At 37.7% G+C, this 25,328-nt stretch overlaps 1 protein-coding gene across 2 annotated transcripts in view; it reads right to left on the bottom strand.

The window, feature by feature from the left end:
* LOC150106553 (uncharacterized) overlaps positions 1-25,328 on the bottom strand; it is a 197,162-nt gene that overhangs the window by 166,581 nt on the left and 5,253 nt on the right. For both annotated transcript variants that reach the window (XM_090392528.1, XM_090392527.1), the window contains exon 2: positions 16,195-16,285. In XM_090392528.1, the coding sequence (XP_090248654.1) occupies positions 16,195-16,283 (89 nt within the window). In that variant the 5' untranslated portion in view covers positions 16,284-16,285. The remainder of the gene's footprint in view (positions 1-16,194; positions 16,286-25,328) is intronic.

Genomic DNA, 25,328 nt, shown 5'->3' with positions numbered 1-25,328 from the left:
TATAACATCGTCCGCATAAAGCAAAGAGCTGACATTAACATCTCCAATTCTGATATCATGTTTAATACCACTTTCCTTCATAATGTGATCCATATAGATAATGAATAACAGAGGGGATAATGTACATCCTTATCTCACACCAGATTTAACATTAAACCATCTTCCTGTACTTCCTTCAATTCTAACTGCTGACTTACAACTCAGATAAAGACTAAGTATTGCTTGATATAATGCCCCATTCATACAATATAGCTGTAGCGTATTGAATAGCTTCTGTCTTGGCACCGTGTCATATGCCTTTTCCAGACTGACAAAACTTAAATACAGATCTCTGTTATATTCCCATGCTTTCTCGACTATTTGTCGTTAAGTGAAGATCTGATCCTGACACTCTATTTGGCCCGAATCCAGCTTGTTCTTCACCAAGCTTTCCTTCCACAATTCTTCTCAACCGTTTCTCAAGTATACTTGCATAGATCTTGCCAGGAACACTCAGTAGGGAAATACCTCTGTAATTCTCACATTCAGTTTTATTTCCCTTTTTATATATGGGTACTATGAGAGCTCTACTCCAATCATCAGGAATTCGTCCCTCTATCCAGGCTTTCTGAACTATGCCGTGCAGCCACTGCAAGACTCTTGTACCACCATACTTCAGCATTTCTGGTTGAATATCATCTACTAATGCTGCCTTTCCACATTTCAAGCCTTTGATGGCTTTTTCTACTTCAAGTATGGATATGTATTCCTGACTGCACGCCTGGTCAATGTTTTTTACCATTGTGCTGTCATCACTGCTTGTTTCATTTAGCAGTTTTTCAAAGTAATTACTCCATACTTTAAGGATATCTTTTTCTCCCGTTTTCATGTCACCTTTATCATCTCTAATTCCTTTTACAGCACTCTTTCCTTCATTTCTGAGCATCTTCAACAACCTCCAGAATATTTTGCCACCTACTTGATATTTATTTTCTTTATTCTTACCCAAAGTCCACCCATGACTTTTGTTTAGCTAGTTTTACACAGTGTTTAGCATTCTTGCATTTGTCTCTGTACTCTCTAAGAGCACAAGCTGACTTATTTGACAGGAACTTTTGATATACTTTCTTCTTTTCCTTCACTGCCTCTTTACCTTCCTGTGTCCACCACAGGGAGTTCTGATTTTTTTATCCTTGCAGACAACCTCACCACATGCCTCTCTGGAAGAATCAATCAATGTTTTCTTCAGAGTTTGCCACTGAATCTCCAAGGTTCGATTCCTGTTCTCAAACTCTTTCATTTTCCCTTCAATAATCTTTGTGTATTTTAGTCTACAGTTCACATCTGAGAGCTGCTCAACTTTTATTCGCTTTAAAACTTTCTTACATGTTATTCTTTTTAATATGAAATTCAATTTTATGCTGCTCAAGACTAAATAGTGATCACTTCCAATTTCCAATCCTCTGTACACTCTGGTGTCCTGCACCAGAGAGAAAACATCACCATCAACAATAACATAGTCAATGAGAATTTTCTTATTCCTTGCCTCTTCTCTCAATGTGAATTTGTGCACATTTTTATGTTGGAACATGGTGTTAGTAATAACCAGTCCATGTCCTGAGCAGAAATCCAACAGATATTTGCCATTATTATTAGCTTTGCTCTTTTCTCCAAATTTTCCCAAAATATTTTTGTACGTCTCACAATCATTTCCTACTCTGCTATTTAGATCTGCAACAAGGACCAACTTTTCCTTTTTCATTGTGTCAGTTGCTTTTTCTAAAGCCTCAAAAAATTCCTCCACTTCTACTTTAGTAGACCCTTCTGTGGGACCACAGGCACAAATAAGTCTCATTGTCCAGTTCCCCATTCTGATATTTGCCCACATTACTCTACTTGAGACTGACTGCCATTCAAGAAGATTAGCCTTGTATTTTGTGTTGAATACTATGGCTACTCCTTCTCTTCCTTGATTGTCATTGCCTGAATATAACATTTTGTATTTATTGCTCAGAAAGATCTCACCAGTTTTTGTCTTTTTTGTTTCAGTCACCCCTATTATGTCGATCTGGTACTTATCTAATTCCTCAGCTAGCTCCATTTCTTTGCCATTCAGAATTCTTATGTTGATAGTACCGATCTTTAACTCTGGTGATGTTGAGTTGGGGTTTATTTTCAGATTTGTTCCAGTAGCTAACTTTTCGCTGTTCGCCCTGGCAAAAACAACGGGGGCCTTGTTTAACCGGACGACGCCCCAGCCAGCATGAAATTTTGTCATGTCGTACCATCATTTTTTATTTTGGTTTAACCAATAAGAATAAAATTTGGTCGGCTAAAGTATCCAAGTAGATACCCAACAGGGTGCACCACGAGAAGGTGAGGATTGGACATTAGGTCAGAAGCCCTGGTCGGTTCTCCGCATTCCTTTAAAGGCTATGTGGAGGTCTCCTCTCAGTTAGGTATTGTAATACCAGTAAAATAATTATTATTTTTACGGCTATTTTGCCTGCTTTTGCTTAAAAAAAGAAGGGGGAGAGGGGCACTCCTAAACAAAAGCAAGCAAAATAGCAGTAAAAATAATAGTTTTTAAGAGGAGTAACATGGGAGTTTTCCCAGAAATAATACCAAGTAAAATAAGTTAACTACATCAAAATTATATGAGGCAGGTTCCAAAAGTTTCCGGCCTGACATAGAAAATTCACACTAATTTTAAAATGCTGTGCATGACAGATAGAACCATCTATTTAGTGTATCAGTTTCAACTTTCTACCTGCGTCATTTAATTGGAGGCACTCATATGTCAAACACATGGCATGCTAAATGGCTGTAATGTTAAAAATTGAGTACTGTGCTGTGATAAAGTTTTTTACCAAAGAAAGGCTTTCTCCAAATGCTACAAACAGTGATTGGATGATGTTTATGGGGAAGCGTTTCCTTCATATTCCACCATGAAGGAACGGGCTAAACAGTTTCACCTAGGAAGAGAGTATCAAAGATGATCCTAGTGAAGGTTGGCCTGTGGAAATGATGCCTGAGAAAAATGTTTCCCATATTGAGGAGGAACTGCTCAATGACAAACAGCTGTAGCTCAAAGAAATCTACGCAAGGTTGGGGCTTTCTATAACATCAGTCTTTCACATCATTCATGAAAAGCTTCACATGATGAAGGTGAGTGCCCTGACTTCTCTCTTCAATTCAGAAGGAACATTGTGTGACCTGTTCCCACAAGTTTTTAGAGCTTTGTCAAGAGAATCAGAGAGAAGTGCTAGAATCCATTGTCACCAGTGATGAAACAATAGTCCTTTATTATGATCCTCTTTCCAAAAGGGAATCCTATGGAGTGGCACAAGCCAGGCAAAGCACCACCAAGAAAAGCCAAGGTCACTCAGTCAACCAAGATCGTGGCAACAATTTTTTGGGATTGCCTGGGAATTCTCTTGATTGACTTCAAGGAAAGGAATACCACCGTGAATGCAGAATATTATGCTTCACTTCTGCACAAACTGCATGACACCATAAAGGAGAAGAGACGAAGGATGCTGAGTGATGGTGTTCGCCTGCTTCATGACAATGCTCCAGTCCATGCGGCTATTGTTGCAAAATCTGCAGTGAAGGACTGCGGCTTCCAGGAGATAGCCCAGATCTAGCACCCAGTGACTACTACCTCTTCTGGAAAGTGAAGAAAGACCTTCAAGGAAGAAAATTTTCAGATGACAATGACGTGAAAGATGCAGTTTTAGGCCATTTTGCAGAAAAAAGTATGGACAGATAAAAGTAGAGATGGATAAAAAATCAAAACAACTTCTAACTGTCTTCCTAAACGGGAAGTTCTCAAAGTGGCCAGTGAGTTAAAATACCTAGGAGTAACAACAGATGAAAAATTTACCTTCAGCAAGCACATCTCATATGTTGACAAAAAAAGCTTACTAATAGTAAACCCTCTACCTAAGCCGGCAAGAATAAAGTGAGGATTAGGCCAACGAGTACTGAAAGCGCTGAAAATAATATATACTGAGGCTACTACCATTGATATCTTATGCTGCACCTTCCTAGAAACATACAGAGAAAATCAAAGAATAAAATCAAAGAAAAACTGACAACAAAAGCTAAACAGAGTTCAATGCCCTATAGCCATATGAATAATTAAAGGACACAGGACAATATTTTTCGAGGTAGCTTGCATTACTGCTGGTCTAACACCGATCTGCCTGAAAATACAAGAATTCTCTCTTATATATATGAAGTCACTTCTGGAAGATATAACGGAAATTCTAACACTGATCGAAATTGCTATGAACGTCTGCTTCACTACAGCAAGTGGTCTCACCCAGCAAAGAAAACATATATTAAGGAGAAGGAAAGCTCTGAAAGTGACAATTTCTATATATGTAGGCTGTTCAATAAGTAATAAGACTATATTTATACAGAAAACAGATTACCTTTAATCATCATCATTTACATGGTCTTTTTCGAAGTAACTACCGTGAGACTCGATGCATTTGTCCCAACATTGCGTCCACTTCTTAAACACATGTGAGAGTCCGATTTTTGAGAGTTCTTTCAAAACCGCCTATGCAGCTTTTACACATGCTTTGTTGCTTTCGAAATGGCAGCCTCTTAGTGGTTTCTTGAGCTGAGGAAACAGCCAGAAATCGTACGGTGTGAGATCAGGACTGCATGGAGGGTGTGGTAGGATATCTGTGTTGTTCTTCTGCAAAACATCCACTACACAACCAGCAATATGTGGCTTTGCATTATCATGGCGCAATAAGAAGCCATTCTTCAGCAAGGGACGCTTCCTTTTCACGTGGTTGATGATAATTGCTGCTGTGTTGATCACTGTCTCTGTGATGGATGTTGAAGGTCTTCCCTCATGTTCAAAATCTTCCACATTTTGCCTTCCTTCCTTAAAAGTTTTATGCCAGTGAAAAACACTTGCCCTCGACATTGTTTCATCATAGAAAGCTTCACGTATCATGTTAAAAGTGTCCGATGCCGATTTTTGCAAACGCACACAAAATTTAATCGCATAACGCTGTTCCGAGGACGCTTCCATTTCGAAGACTGGTCGCACCTCATAGGCGCGACTCATGAGCACTTGCGTTTAGTCACGTGACACTCTGGCACATCAGCCTGTATACACCAGAAAGAAATGTTGCTATACAGATAGCAACATTTCTTTATTCCACAGAAATTAATATTGTGATGAGTGGTTTCGCCACAGTAAAATTAGTCTTATTACTTATTGAACAGCCCACATACATACACACACACACACACACACACACACACACACACACAAACACTGACAGAAGAAAAGCCAAAGGGAATGTCAATTGTTCTTTCATTGCGTATAACAGACAGTCCATTATGAAAGAACACTGTTCTAGACTGCATTCCCCTCTGTTCCAACAACCAAGCAGAAATAGTTCATTTGTTTACATATCTCCGGGAATTAGAATTTAAAACCTCTCATCAAAAGAGAGCAACAATTTACAGTGACAGTAGAAGCACTATAGACGGCATTAAAAACCAGAACAACCATATAGCATTAACAGAACAGACGAGAAATCTGGTTTGGAATCTCACTCTAGAGGGATGGAAAATCAAGTTCTGCTGGGTGAAGGCAAATAATGGGGTAGCAGGAAACGAGAAAGCAGATCGGTTGGCTAAAGAAACAGCTATAAACGAACTGCTAGAAACAAGTTACCAAAAGTACTCGAAATCTGCTATAAGAACACTTGTTGAAGAAATAAGCTTAAACTTTGGGAAGAAGAATGGAAATCATCAAAGAATGGATTAACAACAAAAGAATTCTTACCAAGTATCAGAAGCAGACACCAACTGAAAAAATAGGCCATCTCTTCAGGTTTAACCATACTACTAACGGGACATGCAAAATTAAGACACTACACACACAGATTCCATATCCTGGAATCCCCATCATGCATTTGTTGTTCACACCATCATGCATTTGTTGTTCACACCATCATGCATTTGTTGTGCACACCATCAACAGACTGTCGATCACATACTTTATGAGTGTCAGCTACTGGACTTCATCTGGATGCCCCTAATATAACACATCATTACTTCTGGAGACAAGTGGCCAGTGTCAAAACAAAGACTTATCCAAAAGTATTACTCAGAATTAATTAATTTTGGCAACAAGATCAACTTCCAGTCATTATAATGTAACATAAATTGCTTATATTGTGTGAATTATATAGTCCACATATATGTATATATAAAAATATAAATATAAATATGAATGTAAAGGTCGGAATAAGTACATATAGATATAAAAATATACATATAAATTGAATATTGATGCAAAAATATAATTATAAACTAATCAGCACTTGGAAGTGACATGTAATATATGCATTGTATGCAATGGAGCATATAGGAATAAAGTGCCTCCTGGTAGGGTTACTATTGAGAGGAAAACGCAAAAACACACAAACATACACAAATTGCATATTTGAATAATTTTTTAAACTGGGATTTTCACTTTTATTATTATTATTATGACTTGACACCTCTAAGAAGTCCAAGGACTCACTGCAGGAGGGCACTCTACTCCACTCTGCTATACACATCACACATCTTAATTCTCCCACTGACAACCATCAACACCATCTACTGCCCATCACCACCAACAATAGCATTTTTTTTTCTGTAAACTGCACATGTTCTCATTGTCAATTTGCTGTACAGAAAGAAAACCTATGTTCCTGAGAAAAAACCCTGCTACCTCCATATGAAATCAGCTAACTCACCTTCAATTGAAAACCTCCATATAAAGATTCCACTTGTCACAACAAGAATTGAACTTGGGTCTTTTCCAATCAAAAGACACAATGTTCTGTTGTTCTTTCAATTGCACTAATGGGGCACTTTCTTACTCTTCACTCTTGCTTCTTCCACAAGTACTTCATTATCCTCTCTCATACTGTATGATAAATAATCACCAAACAAATAATTTGTTAATTATATGAAGAGCCAAAGGCTTCAATTTGGCGACCTAAACTTATTTAAGTTAAGGGATATTACATCCCATATTGTTTCATAGCCGAATAAGAAACTCAAAGAGTTTCATGCCGAATATAGTAAATATATAAAGTTCGGCGAGTCCAAGCGTAAGCAAATACCTGAATAGTGTTACAACTGACCCTTTGGGGAGTGCAACACTGAGGCAACTCATGGTAAGGGTGGAGCAAGATCCAATCACTATTCTTGAAGCCTTTGGCTCTTCATATAATTAATAATTTATTAGGACACCTTCTTGGCAATTCTCATAATAGGGTATATATAAGTTCTGTTTGCTACAAACTTGGTATTTCTAGTCTACCTACTTACTGATGAGACCTCAATAAAGGTTGAAACCAGTCTGGGTAGTGACCTTCTCTCACTCATAGTAAAACAGTAATACAGCTCCTAGGAGCTGCGTTTCACATTATGGGGAAATATCAAGAAGAGTGATCGGAGCTTGCTCCACCCTTACCACGAGTTGACTCTGTGTTGCACTCCCTGAAGGGTCAGTTGTAACACTATCCAAGTATTTGCTTACGCTTGGACTCGCCGAACTTTATACATTTACTATATTTGGCATGAAACTCTTTGAGTTTCTTATTCGGCTATGAAACAATATGGGATGTAATATCCCTTAACTTAAATAATTTGTTCCTACCAAATCTACCATCTTCTTAATTAAAATGAAAAGCCAAACGCCTAGTTTTCTGGCAACTTAATAGTTATTAAATGGATAAAAATCCTATGTTTTTATATAGCCAGTAAGTGAAACTCAAGATCGAGAACTACGATCTATGAGTTTCAATGCCAAAAAACTATCGGCGAAGGCAATTCGAAGCAAAGGTGGAGCAAGTATCCATCACTATTCTTGATATTCTCTCATAATGTAAAACACAGCTCCTAGGAGATGTAATACTGTCATTACATTATGAGAAGCGGTCACTACCCAGACCGGTTTCAACCTTTTTTGAGGTATCATCAGTGAGCAGGTAGACCTGGAAGATATCAAAGCTTAGTGAAAAGAACTTACATACCTTCACTATACGAATGCCATAAAGGTGTGCTTATATTTTGTAATTAAAATGAAAAGCCAACGGCTAGTTTTCTGGCAACTTAATAGTTATTAAATGGATAAAAATCCTATGTTTTTATATAGCCAGTAAGTGAAACTCAAGATCGAGAACTACGATCTATGAGTTTCAATGCCGAAAAACTATCGGCGAAGGCAATTCGAAGCAACGGTGGAGCAAGATCCCTCACGCTATTCTTGATATTCACTTACTGGCTATATAAAAACATAGGATTTTTATCCATTTAATAACTATTAAGTTGCCAGAAAACTAGCCGTTTGGCTTTTCATTTTAATTAAAAATATAAGCACACCTTTATGGTATTCGTATAGTGAAGGTATGTAAGTTCTTTTCACTAAGCTTTCCACTAAGCCATGTTGCCACCTATTAGTGAGAGTGATCATAAGGTCTTGACCTGGGAGGTGGCTAAAGGTGTGGAATTTTTGATTAAGACAGGGTATATGTGGAATTACCGTGCTGGCAAGTATGACAAGCTTAGGAGATTGCTTGGATCAGTGCCATGGCATGTACAACTGCAAGGGCTGGACGTCAATAGAGCATGGGAAGTGGTCAAGGAGCATTTACAGGAGGTTATCGCTGATTGTATACCCAGGGTCCAAATAGTAAAACAAGTAGGGGTTAAATGGATGAATAACACCATTAAGCTTGAGCTGCAAAAAAAGAAACAACTGTGGAGGGAATTTAAAGAAAGGGGTGACCTGCAGGCACACGAACGGTATAAAGTGCAGGCCAGAAAGGTAACGAGTGTGGTAAAAAAAGCAAAAGTGAATTATGAAAGGAAACTAGCTTTGCAAGCAAAAGAGAATCCCAAACAGTTCTTTCAGTATGCTGCAGGCAAGAAAAAAACTGTACACGGCAAAATGATTTTAAGGAATGACGATGGTAAGGAGGTCACTGAATTAGTCGATATAGTGGAGTTACTGAACGCGCACTTTGCAAAAGCATATCATCCAGGTGGTGACATTGAAAAAATGAAGGAACCATTAGTTTATACGGGAATAGTGATGAATGAAGTGGAGGTGACTAGTCTATTACAGAACCTTAATGTGAACACATCTGTGGGATTGGATGGTATACCGGCACAGGTCTTGCGTGAAGCGGCTAAGGAATTATCAGTGCCCTTGACCATGTTGTTTAATCTGAGTCTCAGGTCTGGTTTAGTCCCGAAGGTGTGGAAAGAGGGGAAAATAGTTTCACTGCATAAAGGAGGATCCAAGACTACGGTTGCAAATTACCGAACGATCAGCATATCAGGAGTCGTTGTCAAGGTCTTGGAGAAAGTAGTCAAGGGAAAAATACAGGAATGGATTGATGAAAATGAGATACTGTACAGGGGACAGCATGGCTTTGTGAAGGGTAGATCATGCATCAGTAACTTGCTCAAGTTTTATAACAAGGTGACGGCTGAACTGGATAAGGGAAATGGGTTTACAGTGATACTGCTGGACCTGGCAAAGGTGTTTGACAGGATACCACATGGAATACTAATCCGTAAACTACAACATACGGGAATGGATATAGGGTTGGTGAGATGGATAGGTGGTTGGTTGATGGAGAGATATCAAAGAGTAGTTTATTCTGGAGTAGAGTCCAAAAGACGGCCTGTGACTAGTGGTGTGCTGCAGGGTTCTGTTCTTGGACCATTGCTCTTTAATCTGTTCATTAACGATATAGGGAAGGATCTAAGTCGAACAATTCATTTGTTCGCTGCTGATGCAAAGTTGGGTAGGGCAATAGTGAATGCAGAAGATGTCAAAGTCTTGCAGGATGACTTAGATAGATTGGAGTTCTGGGCTAAGGAGAATGGATGTCAATTTAATGTGACAAAATGTAAGGTTATGCATTTTGGGGTGAAAAGATTAGCAGCAGTATACCACATTGGTGGAACTGTACTCCAAGAGATTGATGATGCCAGGGACTTGGGAGTGTTGGTGGATAGGGAGATGAAGTTTAGGGGGCACATTGCAAAAGTAGCTAAATCAGCTCATCAACTCACTTGGTTGTTGAAAAATACCTTGACAAGCAGAGACAAGCAAGTTATTGTACCTCTGTACCGAGCCTTGATAAGACCTCATCTCGACTACTGTGCCCAGATTTGGTCACCTCGGTTCCTTCTTGATGGGGAGGACGTGGAGAGGATCCAGAGGCGAGTGACTAAGATGATAACAGGTCTATGGAATGAACCATATGAGAACAGGTTAAAGATTTGTGGGTTGCAGAAACTAGTTGATAGGCAGAAAAGGGGAGATATGATTGAGACATTCACATTGCTAAAGGGATTCTATAGGATTAGTTCAGATGATATTTTTGAGATCAGGACTGGTGGTGGGAGAACTAGGGGACACCTATGGAAGCTGGGCAAGAGTGTGGTTAGCAGGGGTGTTAGAGCTGGGTTCTTTACTTTTAGAGTGGTAAATGAGTGGAATAAGCTGCCAGAGTCTGTTGTGGGTGCTATGACGGTGAACGACTTCAAGGCAAGGTACGATAGATACTGTGAGAATGTAATCGCATAGTTGTGTGGACATGATGTTTAGGGCCTCCCTCGATGAGTCTAAGGACTCCTGGAGTCGGCCGAAATAATAATAATAATAATATCTTCCAGGTCTACCTACTCACTGATGAGACCTCAAAAAAGGTTGAAACCGGTCTGGGTAGTGACCTCTTCTCATAATGTAATGACAGTATTACATCTCCTAGGAGCTGTGTTTTACATTATGAGAGAATATCAAGAATAGTGATGGATACTTGCTCCACCTTTGCTTCGATTTGCCTTCGCCGATAGTTTTTCAGCATTGAAACTCATAGATCGTAGTTCTCGATCTTGAGTTTCACTTACTGGCTATATAAAAACATAGGATTTTTATCCATTTAATAACTATTAAGTTGCCAGAAAACTAGCCGTTTGGCTTTTCATTTTAATTACAAAATATAAGCACACCTTTATGGCATTCGTATAGTGAAGGTGTGTAAGTTCTTTTCACTAAGCTTTGATATCTTCCAGGTCTACCTACTCATTGATGAGACCTCAAAAAAGGTTGAAACTGGTCTGGGTAGTGACCTCTTCTCATAACGTAATGACAGTATTACATCTCCTAGGAGCTGTGTTTTACATTATGAGAGAATATCAAGAATAGTGAGGGATACTTGCTCCACCTTTGCTTCGAATTGCCTTCGCCGATAGTTTTTCGGCATTGAAACTCATAGATCGTAGTTCTCGATCTTGAGTTTCACTTACTGGCTATATAAAAACATAGGATTTTTATCCATTTAACTACCATCTTCTTTTTCTCTTTTCTCTTCTACTTTTCATTTACATTCATGAATTTTTTTTATTTATTGGACCTGGAAAATTGATGCAGTCTGTGGAATGTTGCCTATAAGGATAGATTAAGGGTGTGTGAATTACAGAAGTTGGTTGATAAGAGAAAAAGAAGGGAAATGATAAAAACATTTAAGGTGCTTAAAGGGTTTTATAGGATAGATACAGGGAAAATGTTTCAGCACTTGGCTAGAGACCAGAAAAAGGAGTCATCCCTAGAAGTTGAATAAAGGTGTGTTTAGTAAGGGATGTGAGAACTAGATTTTTGTTTGGAGAGAGTGGTGAATGAATGGAGTGGGTTGCCAGAGTCAGTTGTTAGTTCTTTGTCTGTTAATGGGTTCAAGGAAAGGTATGATAGATTGTGTGGATAGTTTGGGTCTCCTGCAACGAGTCTTTAGACTCCATGGAGGTTCCTGTACAATAATAATAATAATAATAAACCCAGTCATCAACTGCATTTTTTGTAATTGAATCTCCATACCATATCATTTCCTTCTTCTGATAATCGATTTTACTTATCTGATTTTGTTTACACAATTTCTTACCTGATTCTGTCCTTTTTTTTTGTTTCTCCTTTTGTTGCTCACCATTCATGTTCTTCTGATACCACTCTAACTGATTTTCAAATTTTCCCAATTTCCTCATCATTCGTCTAATGATTTCCTTCAGTCTAAATATTTTCAAAGTTAATTTGTACTCGATATCTTCATTAGTTTCCAAAATAGCAAGATTATGTTCACTGGAGCAAGCCACATTATTAAGAATTTCACTAACATTCCTCTTTGTTGCTGCTAGATTATTCTCATGAGGTTTTTGGCACATTTTACAGTACTACTTTTATATTACAGTATTCCAACAAAATATCAGGAAATATATCAAATATTATAAATACACAAAAATTAGTAGTAATATTACTATAAAAACTAATTATTCTAAGAAAATAAAGCAATAAAAATTACTAATTTCATAGAAGCGTTAAATATATCACCTGTTTACTATATAGCATCCATTATTATAATTATTATTCATTATATAGATCCAGCACATGAAAGGTTGCTAAACCAAAAGTATATCAGTGCCATGTATGAACATAAGTAGCAAGTAATGCTACTTTTTGATTTAAAATTGCTATTAAGAACTAATATTCATATGGATTAATGTATCAGGTTAATGTAACAGAGTTTTATTTTTTTAAATATTTTTTATGTTGCATAGCATAAAAAAAATAAAACTTAAAATAGACTTGATACTGGATAAAGCATACAAATGCTGAAAGATGTGGACTGAACATATTAAAAGAACAGACAGTTCATGAACCCAACACTGCCAGTTAGAAGACATAAAAGTCAAGAATGATGAAGGAAAAGAATGGAATGAGACCAGAACAGACAGGCCATTGGGCACAAATCCTGAAAGGATAATGATGCATTACTAGTATTTTATGAGCAAAAAGGGAGAGAGAAAGAGAGAGAGAAAATAATCCAACCTCAACACAGTGCTAATCAGAGAATGTGTCCTAGCCTTAAGAAGTAACTTAAGCCTTAAGAAGTGACATCAAAGAATAGTACACAGTGGAGCAGAATTGATGCGCACTAAGTGAATACAATAAACAATAGAAATAATTAAGCAAGATTTTCCTGTAGTTAATAAAGTTATATAGAAATCCTGCATGATGATATATAAAGACTGACAGTGTGGGCAATGGTTGCCAGATCAATATGGCAAAGTGTAATTATGAACTTTAGACCAAAAAAAGTTATAAGTTATGTATTATATTGATGGGGGACTGTTCTGCAAGAAACTGATAAGGCTATGGATTTGAAGTTCAGAGAACATATTGCAAAAGTGGGCTTTGAAATATAAAAAATAACTTTCAGTAGTAGTAGGTTTATGATAAACTTTGATGTCAATATGATAAATCAATTTAGTAAGTTAAATTCAGAAAACTGATCATAAGCAACAAAAATTATTACTAAAGTGAATGGCTTTGATATTATTATTATTATTACCCCAAGACCTCATGGAGTCAAAGACTCATCTGGGAGGTCCTTTAATCACACACACACACACACACACACACACACACACACACACACACACACACACACACACACACACACACACACACACACACAGCTCATTGTACCGTGTCTTAAACACAGTCAAACTCCTTGCAGACACCACACTCTCAGGCGAGGCATTCCAATCATTCACAACTCTGCATGAAAAAAAACCTGCCTCTCACTCCCCTACTCACACTCTCTTTATACAGTTTCCAGGGATGACCCTCAGGTTCTCCCCCCCCCCCATCTCCCACTATTTTCTGTAGAATTTCTCCAGCATTCATCCTATAACAACCCCTTAACAACATGTAGGTCTCTACATTTTTTCTCCTCCTCTTCCTCCTGCCAACCAGACTCTGCAAATTACATTTTCTCAATCTTTCCTCGTACTCGATATTCTAGAGGTCAGAAACTACCTTAGTCAGTCACCTTTCGACCCTTTCCAACATCTCTTCATCCCTCTGAAAACCAGGTAACCAAATTTGGGCACAATAGTCCATGTGTGGCCTAATCAAAGCCTTATACAATGGAACAAGAATCTCCCTACTTCTACATGTCAGTGTCCTCTGCATCATTCCCAGAAGCCTTTGTATTGTCTTCACAATTTTGGTTATGTGTCCCCTAAATTTCAGATCCTTATCCACTATCACCCCCAGATCTCTTATTTCCTCCACCTCCAACAATATATCCTCACCAAGCATAAATTCTGCATCCCATCTTTGTTTTCCAAATTTTAAAACCTTATATTTTGCAATATTGAACTCACATCCCCATTTCCTGCCCAATCACTCAATTTATTCAAGTCTTCTTGTAAGGCCAAAACATCTTCATTACTCTTCATGGTTCGTCCCAACTTTGCATCATCTGCAAACAACTGAATATCTCCATCCAAATCTTCACTAATATCATTAATATACAAGTTAAACAGTAATGGCCCTAAAACAGACCCATGAGATATTCCACTAGTGACTTTCCTTTTCCTGGATATCGCTCCCCCCATACACAACTTGTTGATACCTATCAAATAGCCAGTCTCCAATCCAATGCACTAATCTAATATCCAATTCCATTTGCTCTAGTTTGACTGTCAACTTATCATGAGGTACACTATCAAAAGCCTTTGCGAAATCCAAGTATATTACTGTGTATCCTTCTCCTCTGTCCAAGGAAGCAGTCACTTTATTGTAATAAGTAAGTAGATTACTAAAACATGATCTCCCTTTAGCAAATTCATTCTGTCCATCAAAGATAATACAATTGTTATCAACCCACATCTGGATCCTAGTTCTCACAATCTTCTCCAACAACTTAACCACAATACCTGACACACAGATAGGCCTATAGTTTGATGCTTGAGTTTGATCACCTCCTTTATGAAGTGGCACAATCTTGCCCTCCTTTCACTCCTTAGGAACTTGACCGAGTGCAAGGCTCATAAGGTAGGTGTCAACTCCCCTGGCACATTCCTTCAGAATACGTGGTGATATATTATCAAGTCCCACAGCTTTATTAATATCCAGTTTACTCAATTCCCCATACACCTCTTTCTCACTTACAGTCAGTCTCTCCGCTCCATGAAGTCACATTCACAAGATTGAAAGACCTTTATGAACTGCTCATTAAGAGTCTCCACCACACATTCCACAACAGCTGTCTTTATACCATTTTCTCCAATCAATGTCATCCCTCCATAATCATTCTTTCTTTTGCTGGCTACATATCGAAAGAACTCCTTAGGATTCTTTTTGGCTTCATTAGCTAACTGCTGTTCATACCTCTCTTTAGCTACCCTCACCAATCAAGTCACCCTCCTTTCCTGGTTATTGTAGACCTCATGGAATTGGTTATTTCCACTTCTCTTATGCTGCCCTCACAATGCCCTTTTTCTCTATATCGCATACTTAATTTCTTTATTCATCCATCTCAAACCTACCTTATTTAACTTTCTCACCCTTGGAATACATTTAGACATTGCATCTACTAGATAGTTTTTGAAAATCCCCCAAGCTGCATTCATCTCTTTTCCAGCTAACTCCTCATTCCAGGCTGCACCCACAAGCTGTCTCCTGAGCTCTTCATAATCATCCCCCCCTTGTAATTCCACATATACCCTTTTCTCGCAGACCTCCTCACACTGTTGGCAACCATATCGATTACCATGCACAGAAATCTCCACAAAAGCTTCCATTTTTGGTTGCTTGGTGATGAGGAAGTGGCACAGACAATCTAGAGGGAGCCAACCTGAAGTCTGTTGGTTTTAAAATTTAGTTAACAGGCAGAAAAAGATGAGGTATGATCAAATTATATTAAAGGAATTTTATAAGATATATGTGGAAGAAATTTTTCAATGCATGACAGGAGGAGGAGCAAAAAGAAGGATCACCTTTGGAAGTTATATAAGGGTCTAATTAGCAAGGATGTGAAGACTGGATTTTTCACAGAACAGGTTGCCAGAGGTGATTCGTAATCTGATAGACACTGTGTGGATGGTAAGTATGATCCTGCCACAGTGAGTCTTTCAGACTCTATATATCTGGAAATATCCAGATCATAATAGTGACACGTTCTTTGAGCTATTTTTCCGATATATCTACAAGACTGTTTTTATAATATATCTCAAACATATCAATAATTTCTATTCACAAATACCATTCATCAAATATGTATATAATGACATAATTATAAGCATTTTCCATTTTTTACTAACCTTGTAGAAGGATGACGATCGAAATTTAATGAAATATTTCTTACAGGAACAGGTGCAGTAGTTGGTCTTGCAGGTGGACGCCCTTTCATATCTATAAAAAGATATTAAAAATTATAAAAGGTTCAATTTTTTTAACTGTTTTATGATTATGTAATTTTTTTCAGTCACATCAAAAAGTGAAAGCGCATTTACATATTATTTATACTATTCTCATTTATTTCTAGTCAAAAGGGCAATGTTATTTTATATCTAAAATACAGTGAATGAATAGGTTGGTTTGCAATTTATATGCATCACTTTGGAGATCCAAAGACTCAGAATGGATAATTGAGCAGTGCAATATAATTTCAAAAACAGGACAATATTGTGAAATGAGTAATCAGGCTAAATGAAAATTTAGAGTTGGGAGGTGTCATATGATACATAAATAAATAATACCTTAAGCGGGAGTTGCTGAAAAAGTTGTGGGGAGTATCATGAATGAGATAGTAAGGTAGCTAGTGAATTAGGAGCAAGATGCAAAAGATGGTGGAACAGTAGAAGAATGAATGAAAAATAGTAAAGAAGCTGGAATGAAAGATATGGACACAAAATGAGGTTATTAGAAAAGAATTGATAAGGCTGAGGAATGAATCGAGGCATATGTAGAGTGAGAGGATATGTAGTTTAGTTCGAAGTATAAGAAGGAAGGCACCGGTGACAGACAAGTCAAAGATGAATGATTGATTCATCTTTGACTTGTGGTGGGAAGCAGTGTAGTGTTGTATGGGTACTCTATGGTGAAAGATGTGAAAATGGAGTAGGTTTCAAAAGTATTTCTGAGAGGAGCAATGATAGGAAGAGTGACTGAGGCTGTGGAGAAGAAAGGAAATGTAAAGGAATTGACTGTGTTGGTTGGCAAATGATTTGTGAGAAAGTGTTAATGAGCTCACACAGGATTTGGAAGTGTTGCTAAAGACAGTGAAGCAGAAGAGTGCAAGACAGAGAACTGTGAGTGTGTTGACAAGGTATGACAGTAGAGAGCAAAGGAGAAGAGGACTGATTATGAATGGCATTATAGTTAGAAAGTGTAGGAAGAAAGAACTTGAGTATGTGGATGCATGGGATAAATTTGAAGGCAGGAGAGAGAGAGAGAGAGAGAGAGAACACTGTTTGTTTCAGACAGTCTGCATTTGAGTGAGAGTGGTAGTGTGAAGACAGGTAGACTGTTAATGAGAGGAGGAGAGCATGTAGCCTGTCAGGAAAATGAAAACTAGATGATGGGACTGTGGGTATAAGAGACTAGAAGCCGTGTGGTGTGAGATAATGGACAAAGAAATACAGGGATGGTAGCTGCAGAGTCAAAAGACTCGGATGATGGGGTAAGGAACAGTGGAAAGGAAAGACTAGGGGGGAAGCTACTGTGCTTATACACCAATGCAAGGAGTATTAGGAATAAGGCTGCACACTTTGTGGCTTAATATAGTTAGTCAGTCCACAAATCATTGGTGTTAGTAAACACAGTTAACAGAGGATGACATACTTACAGGAATAGAATGGAGATTATAGCATTTTTCGAAAAGACAGAAAAGATAAAGAGGTGGTGGGTCTCAATGCAGAACTCGAAGAAAGCAGTAACAATAATGGCTTTGAGGCCATTTGGTGTGAGGTTGAGGTCAGCACAAATTCAGATATTTAGTGGGATTTTGCTCGAGGCCAGGAAATGTAGAGGGAGATGATTCAGAAAAGTTCAGAGAGAGATGAGAATGGTGAGCAACAGGAGGATGTGATAATAATGGGCGACTTTAACAATGGCAGTATTGAACAGAAGCAGAAAATATCATGTGTAAGGAGGTTGAATACCTGGAGCTACCCAGAGACAACTATCTTATGCAGCATTTTGTTGAGGCAACGCATAGAACTCAAGCGTTAGACAATAATATTTTCTCATACAGTGATAATAAAAGATGTTAACACAATGCCACAATTGGGGAGAGTGATCATGTGGTTTTGACATAAGGAGAGGTCAGGCAGGTGGAAACAAGTTTCACAGAATAAGAGAGCTGTTGGAATTCTTGGTCCATAATCGATTACTTATGGTAATATCATATTACATTCCTTAGGTCTGGAGGATAAATAAATTAGGAGTAACATGGATGAATCATGAAATCATGCAGGAGCTTCTGATAAAGAGAATGCTATGGAGGTGATATAAAGAACAGGATACCCCTCAGCATGAGAAATATAATGTGCAGGCTAGGAAGATGACAAGTATAGTAAGGAAAGAGAAATTCGCATATAAAAGAGACTGGATTTTAGATTTGAAGCAGTAAAGCAAAATTCTAAGAGAATTCTACAGTTATGTTGCCAGTAGAGGAAAGGGTGAATATGAAAAATGGAACATGAGTCACATTGCTAAAGGTATAGTGAAAATGTTCAACAAGTATTTCATAGTGTATTTCATGTTGGCAGAAGGGTTAAGACTGGTGTTGAATAGCAATAGGAAGGATGACAGAAGACTGATGGTTCAAGAATAGGAAGTATTAAGTAACCTTGATGTTCATAAGACTGGATTAGATATCACCATGGGTGCTATGGGAATGTGCAAAAGAGCTAGCAGTGCCCTAGATTTGGTTGTTCAACAGGAGAAAGAAGGAAATAGTGCCACTGCATAAGGAAGAATTCAAGTCAGTAGTGTCAAACTATAGGTATATCAAGGGTAGTGATGAAGGTGTTAGAAAGACTGCTTAGAGACAAAATACAATTCTAAATTGATGAGAATGGAAATTTTCAAGAGAGCAGCATGGATTTGTTAAGGAGAGATCATGCTTTAGTAACTTGGTTACATTTTATAACAGGGCAACTAGTGTATTGTGCAGAGAATATGCTTATACCATGATTTATCTGGATTTTGCTAAAGCATTTGATTGAGTAGCACATGATAAACTACTGTTGAAATTAAGCAGAAAAGTGATGGATAGTCATTTGGTAACTTGTTTAGAGGATAGTTGACTGATAGGAGCCAGCAAGGAGGTGAATGGAGACGCAGTGTCTCAAAAAAGGAAGACGATGAGTGGAGTACCAAAGAGTTCTGTTCTGGGACCCCTTGTTGATTAACTTATATATCAATGATATAGCTCACATTGTAAAAGGAGATATTCAGTTGTTTGCTGTTGATGCTAAATTAGGAAGAGCAATGTCAGGAAGTTCTGATGTGCTGGCTGAATAATGAGGATGTCATTTCAATGTTGCAAAGTGTAAAGTTATGCAGTTTGGCCAGAGAAGATGGCATGAGGTTTACCATATTGGAAGAACTTTACTTCAGGAGGTGAAGGTGGCAAAGATCTGGAGATCTTAGTGGATAGGGAACTGAAGTTCAGGGGACATGTTGTGAAAGTTATACCCAAAAAATTACTGCTACAATGTGAAGAATGATGACATGTGGATAAGGAGATAGTTCCATATAAAGCAGTAATTAGGCCTCATTTGAATTTCTTGTATAGATCTGGTCACCTGGCTACATCTGAGACCAGAAACACTGGAGAGAGAGCGAGTGCAGAGCTGAATAACTAAGACTGTCTCAGGACTCTGGAATATTGAATATAAGGACAAATCAAGGGAATGTGGTCTTCAGAGTTTGGCTGACAGAAAGAGGAAGGGTGATATGACTGAGATGTATAAGTTGGTGAAAGGAGCCTATCAAGCACATAGATATAGGGGAATTGCTGCATATAATGGATGATACAATATAAAGAAGCCATCTCTGGGAACTGTACAAAGGCCATTTGAGTAAGGAAGTGAAAAGCAGAATTTCTGTTTGGCAGGTGGTTAATAATGCACTGAATGTATTCAAAGAAAGTATGATAGTTAATGTGGTCTGCGAGTGTTAAACCTGTGATGAATCTTCAGACCACATAGAGGTTCAGAAGTAATGCTAAATTCTATCTAAACAGGAAGCTGAATGGCAAGTTCATGAGCAGTATATGCAAGAGGTGTACAGTAGAAAGACAAAAGCAAAATATGAGAGGAAGCTAGCCACGTAGGCCAAAGAAAATCCCAGAGTTCTTTCACTATGTGGCAAATAAAAGGAAAAATGACCATGGAAGGATAATTTTAATAAGTACTGATGGTAAAGAGACAACAGAACTAGATAAAAAACCTCAGCTACTGCATGGTCATTTTGTAAGTGCATACCATCCAGGTGGACATAATGAAGTGCCAGATGTGATATTGATGTGAGAATAGAGGTAGCTAAATCACAAGCACTTAGGATATTGCAGGACCTTATTGCAAATACAGCATGGAATTAGATTTGATATCAGCCCATGTATATTGAGAATGTGCAAGGGCAATGTTATTGACAGCTTCTCTGACCAAACTGTTTAAGTCTCAGCTCTGGGGAAAGTGAGTGCCAAGGGAGTGGATGGACAGGGGAAAAAATAGTTTCACTGCATAGAGGAAGATGGCGCTCTAACATAGAATTCGGGAATGGGTAGACAGGAATATAATATATGGAGGGACAGTATGATTTTGTGAATGGTATGTCTTGCTTAAGTAATTTGCTCACTGTATAGTAGCCATATCCTTTATAATAAAGATTATGTCTATACAGTGATACTTCAGGAATTCGCCAAGTTCCACGTAACATACTATAGAATGCAAATTTGTATTTGGTATGCCACTTGAAACTGTGTACATAGGGAAAAAATGGGGTTGGATGTGAAGCTGCTAACATCTCATACCTGATATATAGACATCAAGAGGTAGTATATGGGGAAAATTAATTCAGGAGAAGATGGATTACTAGTGGTGTACTGCTATTTAATTTGCACATCAATGATATAGGAAATGATTTAAAGGGAAATATCCAATATGTTGACAATGCAAAACTGAGAGCAATAGTTGCTGATGATGACATAGAGATACTGAAGGATCATTTAAACAGGCTGGCAGTATGAGCAAAAGAAAATGGCTCCCAGTTGAATGTGGCAGAATGAGGTCATGCACTTTGGGATGAAGAGATCATAAGTTGTGTACATATTTAATGTATAACGACAAGGCAGCCAGGATGCCCACAAGGTGCATTTGGCATCATCTTATGAAACTAATATATTACTACTGGTTGTAATGTACTTTTGTCTGTAAATTGCATGTGTTTTACTGATCAGTTTTCCTGGATGTAGGATGAATAACCCTACCACCACATGAGACTGGCTAACTCACCTTCATGTCCCTAGACTGGATTCGAAGAGCAGGTCTTTCCAACCAAAGAGTTGTCTTTGTCTATACTTTGTCTAAACTACTGACTGAGCTATGGAGTTTCAAGCTGTGTACTAAACTGAAGGAAGTAGATGGCGTTGGTGTAGATGATGAACATAGTTGAGTGGTGGTGGTGACGGAGAGTTGTGGAGTAGGTGCCCTCCCTCGATGAGTCCTTAGCCTCCCTGGAGGTGCTATGTAATAATAATAATAATAAGTAGACTGCAAGAAATTGATGAGGTCAGGGATTTGATTCAATTGGGGGCAAAGATTTGAAGTTTGGAGGGGAGATATTTCTTGACAAGGAATTACCTCGATGTTGAGAAACACTGTCAAGCAGGGTTATGGATTATTATTTCAAAAAAAAAACAGTGATGTGTCGATCACTGAAGTATTAACCAACTGCTCTCACCTCAGCTATTTAAAGTAATATGGAGAAGGTCATCAGCAGTATTCTTTTCAACACTTGGAGTCAACTACATGCCATCAAACACATGCCATACATCCACAACAGTTTGTGGATGTATGGCATGTGTTTGAGGAAAGAAGGGAATTATACAGGTGTGGCAAGTTGCATTTGAATGGCTTTGGAGTGAGTGCACTGGAGAAAGTGTTGCTAGATGGAAGTACATGTGTGATGCATGCAAGAGATCAGAAGTAAGAGATGAAGTGAAAAATCAGGAGAATGGTATTGAAGAGACATGGTGTTTGGCAGTGGAAACAGTAGTAGTGTGAGAGGTGAAGAGAGAACGGAAATGCAAGAGGAACAGGGAAACAAAGGGAGCCTGGGTGGATAGGAGAAGAGGCATAGGGAGAGTGTATGTTGAAAGTGGCAGTGTGTGTGTGTGTGTGTGTGTGTGTTAGGAGTATAATGCGATGCGCATGGGAAAGTTGAGACTGAGTGGATATATGTGGTATGTGGTGATAAAGGTGTGATTGGGCAAGAGCAGGTGTAGTGGGGAAATCACAACCAACAAGTGGCTTGAATAAGACTGGCAAGTGACCTAAAAATGAACTACTGTGTTTGTTTACAAATGCCAGAAGTATCAGAAATAAGGCAGACGAAATGGTTTCATTGATTGAATTTATTTAACCCAAAATCACTGGAATAAGTGAGACATGGTTGAATACAGATGATATTCTAACGGAAATAGAAATGGAAGGATACAGTATTTTTCACAAGGATAGAAAGGACAAGAAGGAAGGGGGAGCACTGCTGATGATAGTAGGGGAATTATGTCCACATAAGGTAGACATGAAAGAGGGAAATAGTGGCAATGGTTATGAGGCAGTGTGGTGTAAAATGGAGGTTGACAGGAAGACATATTTAGTTGGATGTTGCTATAGGTCAGGGAATGTGAAGGATGGTGATGAAGAAATGTATAAAAAACTTGGATTAGTGAACAAAGGAAGGGTAATTATTATGGGTGATTTTAATTTTGATGGTATAGATTGGAATGAGGAGATAGCATTTGGGAATAAGGATAATGAATTTCTCAAGTTCTTAAGAGATAACTATCTCAGGCAGCATGCAAAGGAGGACATGCAGGATCAAGAGTTTTAGATCTGATCATTTCATCAGAGGATGTAATTGTGAAAGAGTTTCACACAAAGTTTTGAACTTTTGCAGTTAATTCTAAAATACAGTCTCGAGAATTATTTCCAAATATTGTAATACTACTGTGAATTTTCCTCACAATTGCTGTAAGCGTTGCTAGTTGTGAGAGGAGTTTATCTAAATAAAATTGATTAAGAATTACCTACATTACTATGAAATAAACTTCGCCAATATCATCAATGATTTTGCTAACAGAAAAGCAAGAAAAATAACATTTTAGAATGTTGAAATGAAAGTTTTACTTCAAAAATAAACATAGAGTTTTAATTTATTTCTCTATATGTTGTTTTGACTTTTTGTAGTATTTTTGGTGTGTATTGAGAGGGGAGGAAAAAGCTCTAGCTATACCACTGGGTTGAGCGGTAAGGAAATAAATGCTACATGGGAACTGACAAAGAAATACATAACAGCATCAATGTGTGAATGTATTCCAAAGACCAAAAGGTTGAATAAGGTTGGTGTAAAATGGATGAATGACGGTCTGGAAGAAGAAGAAGGTACTTTGGAGACAGTACAGAGTGAATAGCAGTAATAATCAATTACATGAATAGTGTAAAGAACAAGCCAGGAGAGTGACTCAGTAAGGAAAACAAAAGTGCAGTATGAGCAGAATTAGCAAATCAGGCAAAGAAAAATCCTCGAGTTTTTTAGATATGTAACAAGTAGAAGAAAGAATGATCGTGGTAAGATGATGTTAATGGGTGAAAATGGTAGAATGGTAACTGCTGCAGAAGACATTGTTGAGGTATTCAGTGATCATTTTATAAGGGTGTTTCATCCTGATCAGAGTGGAATCATGAGGATCTTAAGTGCAGAGGACATAGGAGATGAGGGCTTAATAGTGAGTGAGCAGGAGGTATTTGAGGAAATAAATACTCTTGATGTAATTGAAATAAACCCAGTGTCTCCTAGAATAATCACAGCCAAACTTCAAGCAAAAGAAAAAGGTCAAACAATTAAAATAATCGAAATATATGCACTAGACAGTAACCATTCAGAGGAAGAAATAGAAAATTTCTATGAAGAACTACAACAGGAAATAGATAATCCCAAAAATAGAGAACTCATGATAGTGATGGGAGATTTTAATGCTAAAATAGGACAGTTCACAGCAGACAAAAAAGATGTGATGGGGAAATTTGGATACGGAGAGCTTAACGACAGAGGAGAACAATTACTCCACTTCTGTAAAGCAAAAGATCTAATGATTACAAACACATTGTTCTATCAACGCCCTAGTAATAAATATACATGGACATCCCCAGATGGTAATATAAAGAACTGCATAGACTATATCATCATAAACAAACAATGGAAAAGATCAGTAAATAATTTACGAACATTAAGAAGTTTTGATTTTGACACTAACCACGAAATATTAACTGCCAAAGTGAAGATAAAATTCAACAGGAAAAACAATATCAGAAAAGAAGAAAACATCAACCTACGAAAACTAAAAGATAGCTCAAGCAGAAGTCGATTTTTAGAACAGATGTGCTTGAAATTAAAACCCTCCATCTTCCAGAACAGTGGAAAATACTAGGAAGAAGGAAAAGAAACAGTGTTATCAATTGCAAAAGACACTCTAGGTTCTAAACCAAAAATAAACAAACAGTGGATAACCCAAGAAATCATAGCTACCATAGAAGAGAAAAGAGAGGCCAAGATACTTGTAAACCAACAAAACAATGAAGAGAATAGAGAAAAATACAGAGCACTAAAAAATAAAGTTGATAACCTATGCAAAAAAGCCAAAGAAAAATGGTTAGAAGAAAAAGCTAAGAAATGCCAAGAAGCATACCAATAAAACAACCTAAAAGTCTTCCATGATACTGTAAGAGAAATTACAAAGGAATTCTCAGCAAAAGCAGTAACAATGATAAACAACAAGATGACTGAAACCGGGAATATTGAATATATAAGAAAAATCTGGTCAAACCATTTTAAGACTATCTTCCGCCAAGGAAACAAAACTACAATGCCAACAATAGAAGAAAATAATGATCACCCAAAAATTTTACAAGAAGAAGTTAGATACGCAATAAAACAGATGAAAAACAATAAAGCACCAGGCATTGATACTATCCCTACTGAACTGTGGTCATATGGAGGCAGCATATCAATAGAATATTTAACAACCCTATTCAATAAAATACTACAAACAGGAGAGATCCCAGATGACTGGAGAACTGGAAAGATCATCCCAATATACAAGAAAGGAGACAAAAGAGACTGCAGAAATTACAGACCAATCAATTTACTCCCTCACACCTATAAA

The sequence above is a fragment of the Typopeltis vanoorti genome, chromosome 5, assembly GCF_054136105.1.
Source record: "Typopeltis vanoorti isolate ZY-2024b chromosome 5, IOZ_Tvanoo_1.0, whole genome shotgun sequence".
NCBI classification, from domain to species: Eukaryota; Metazoa; Arthropoda; class Arachnida; order Uropygi; family Thelyphonidae; genus Typopeltis; species Typopeltis vanoorti.
This window is presented reverse-complemented; position numbering and strand designations above follow the sequence as displayed.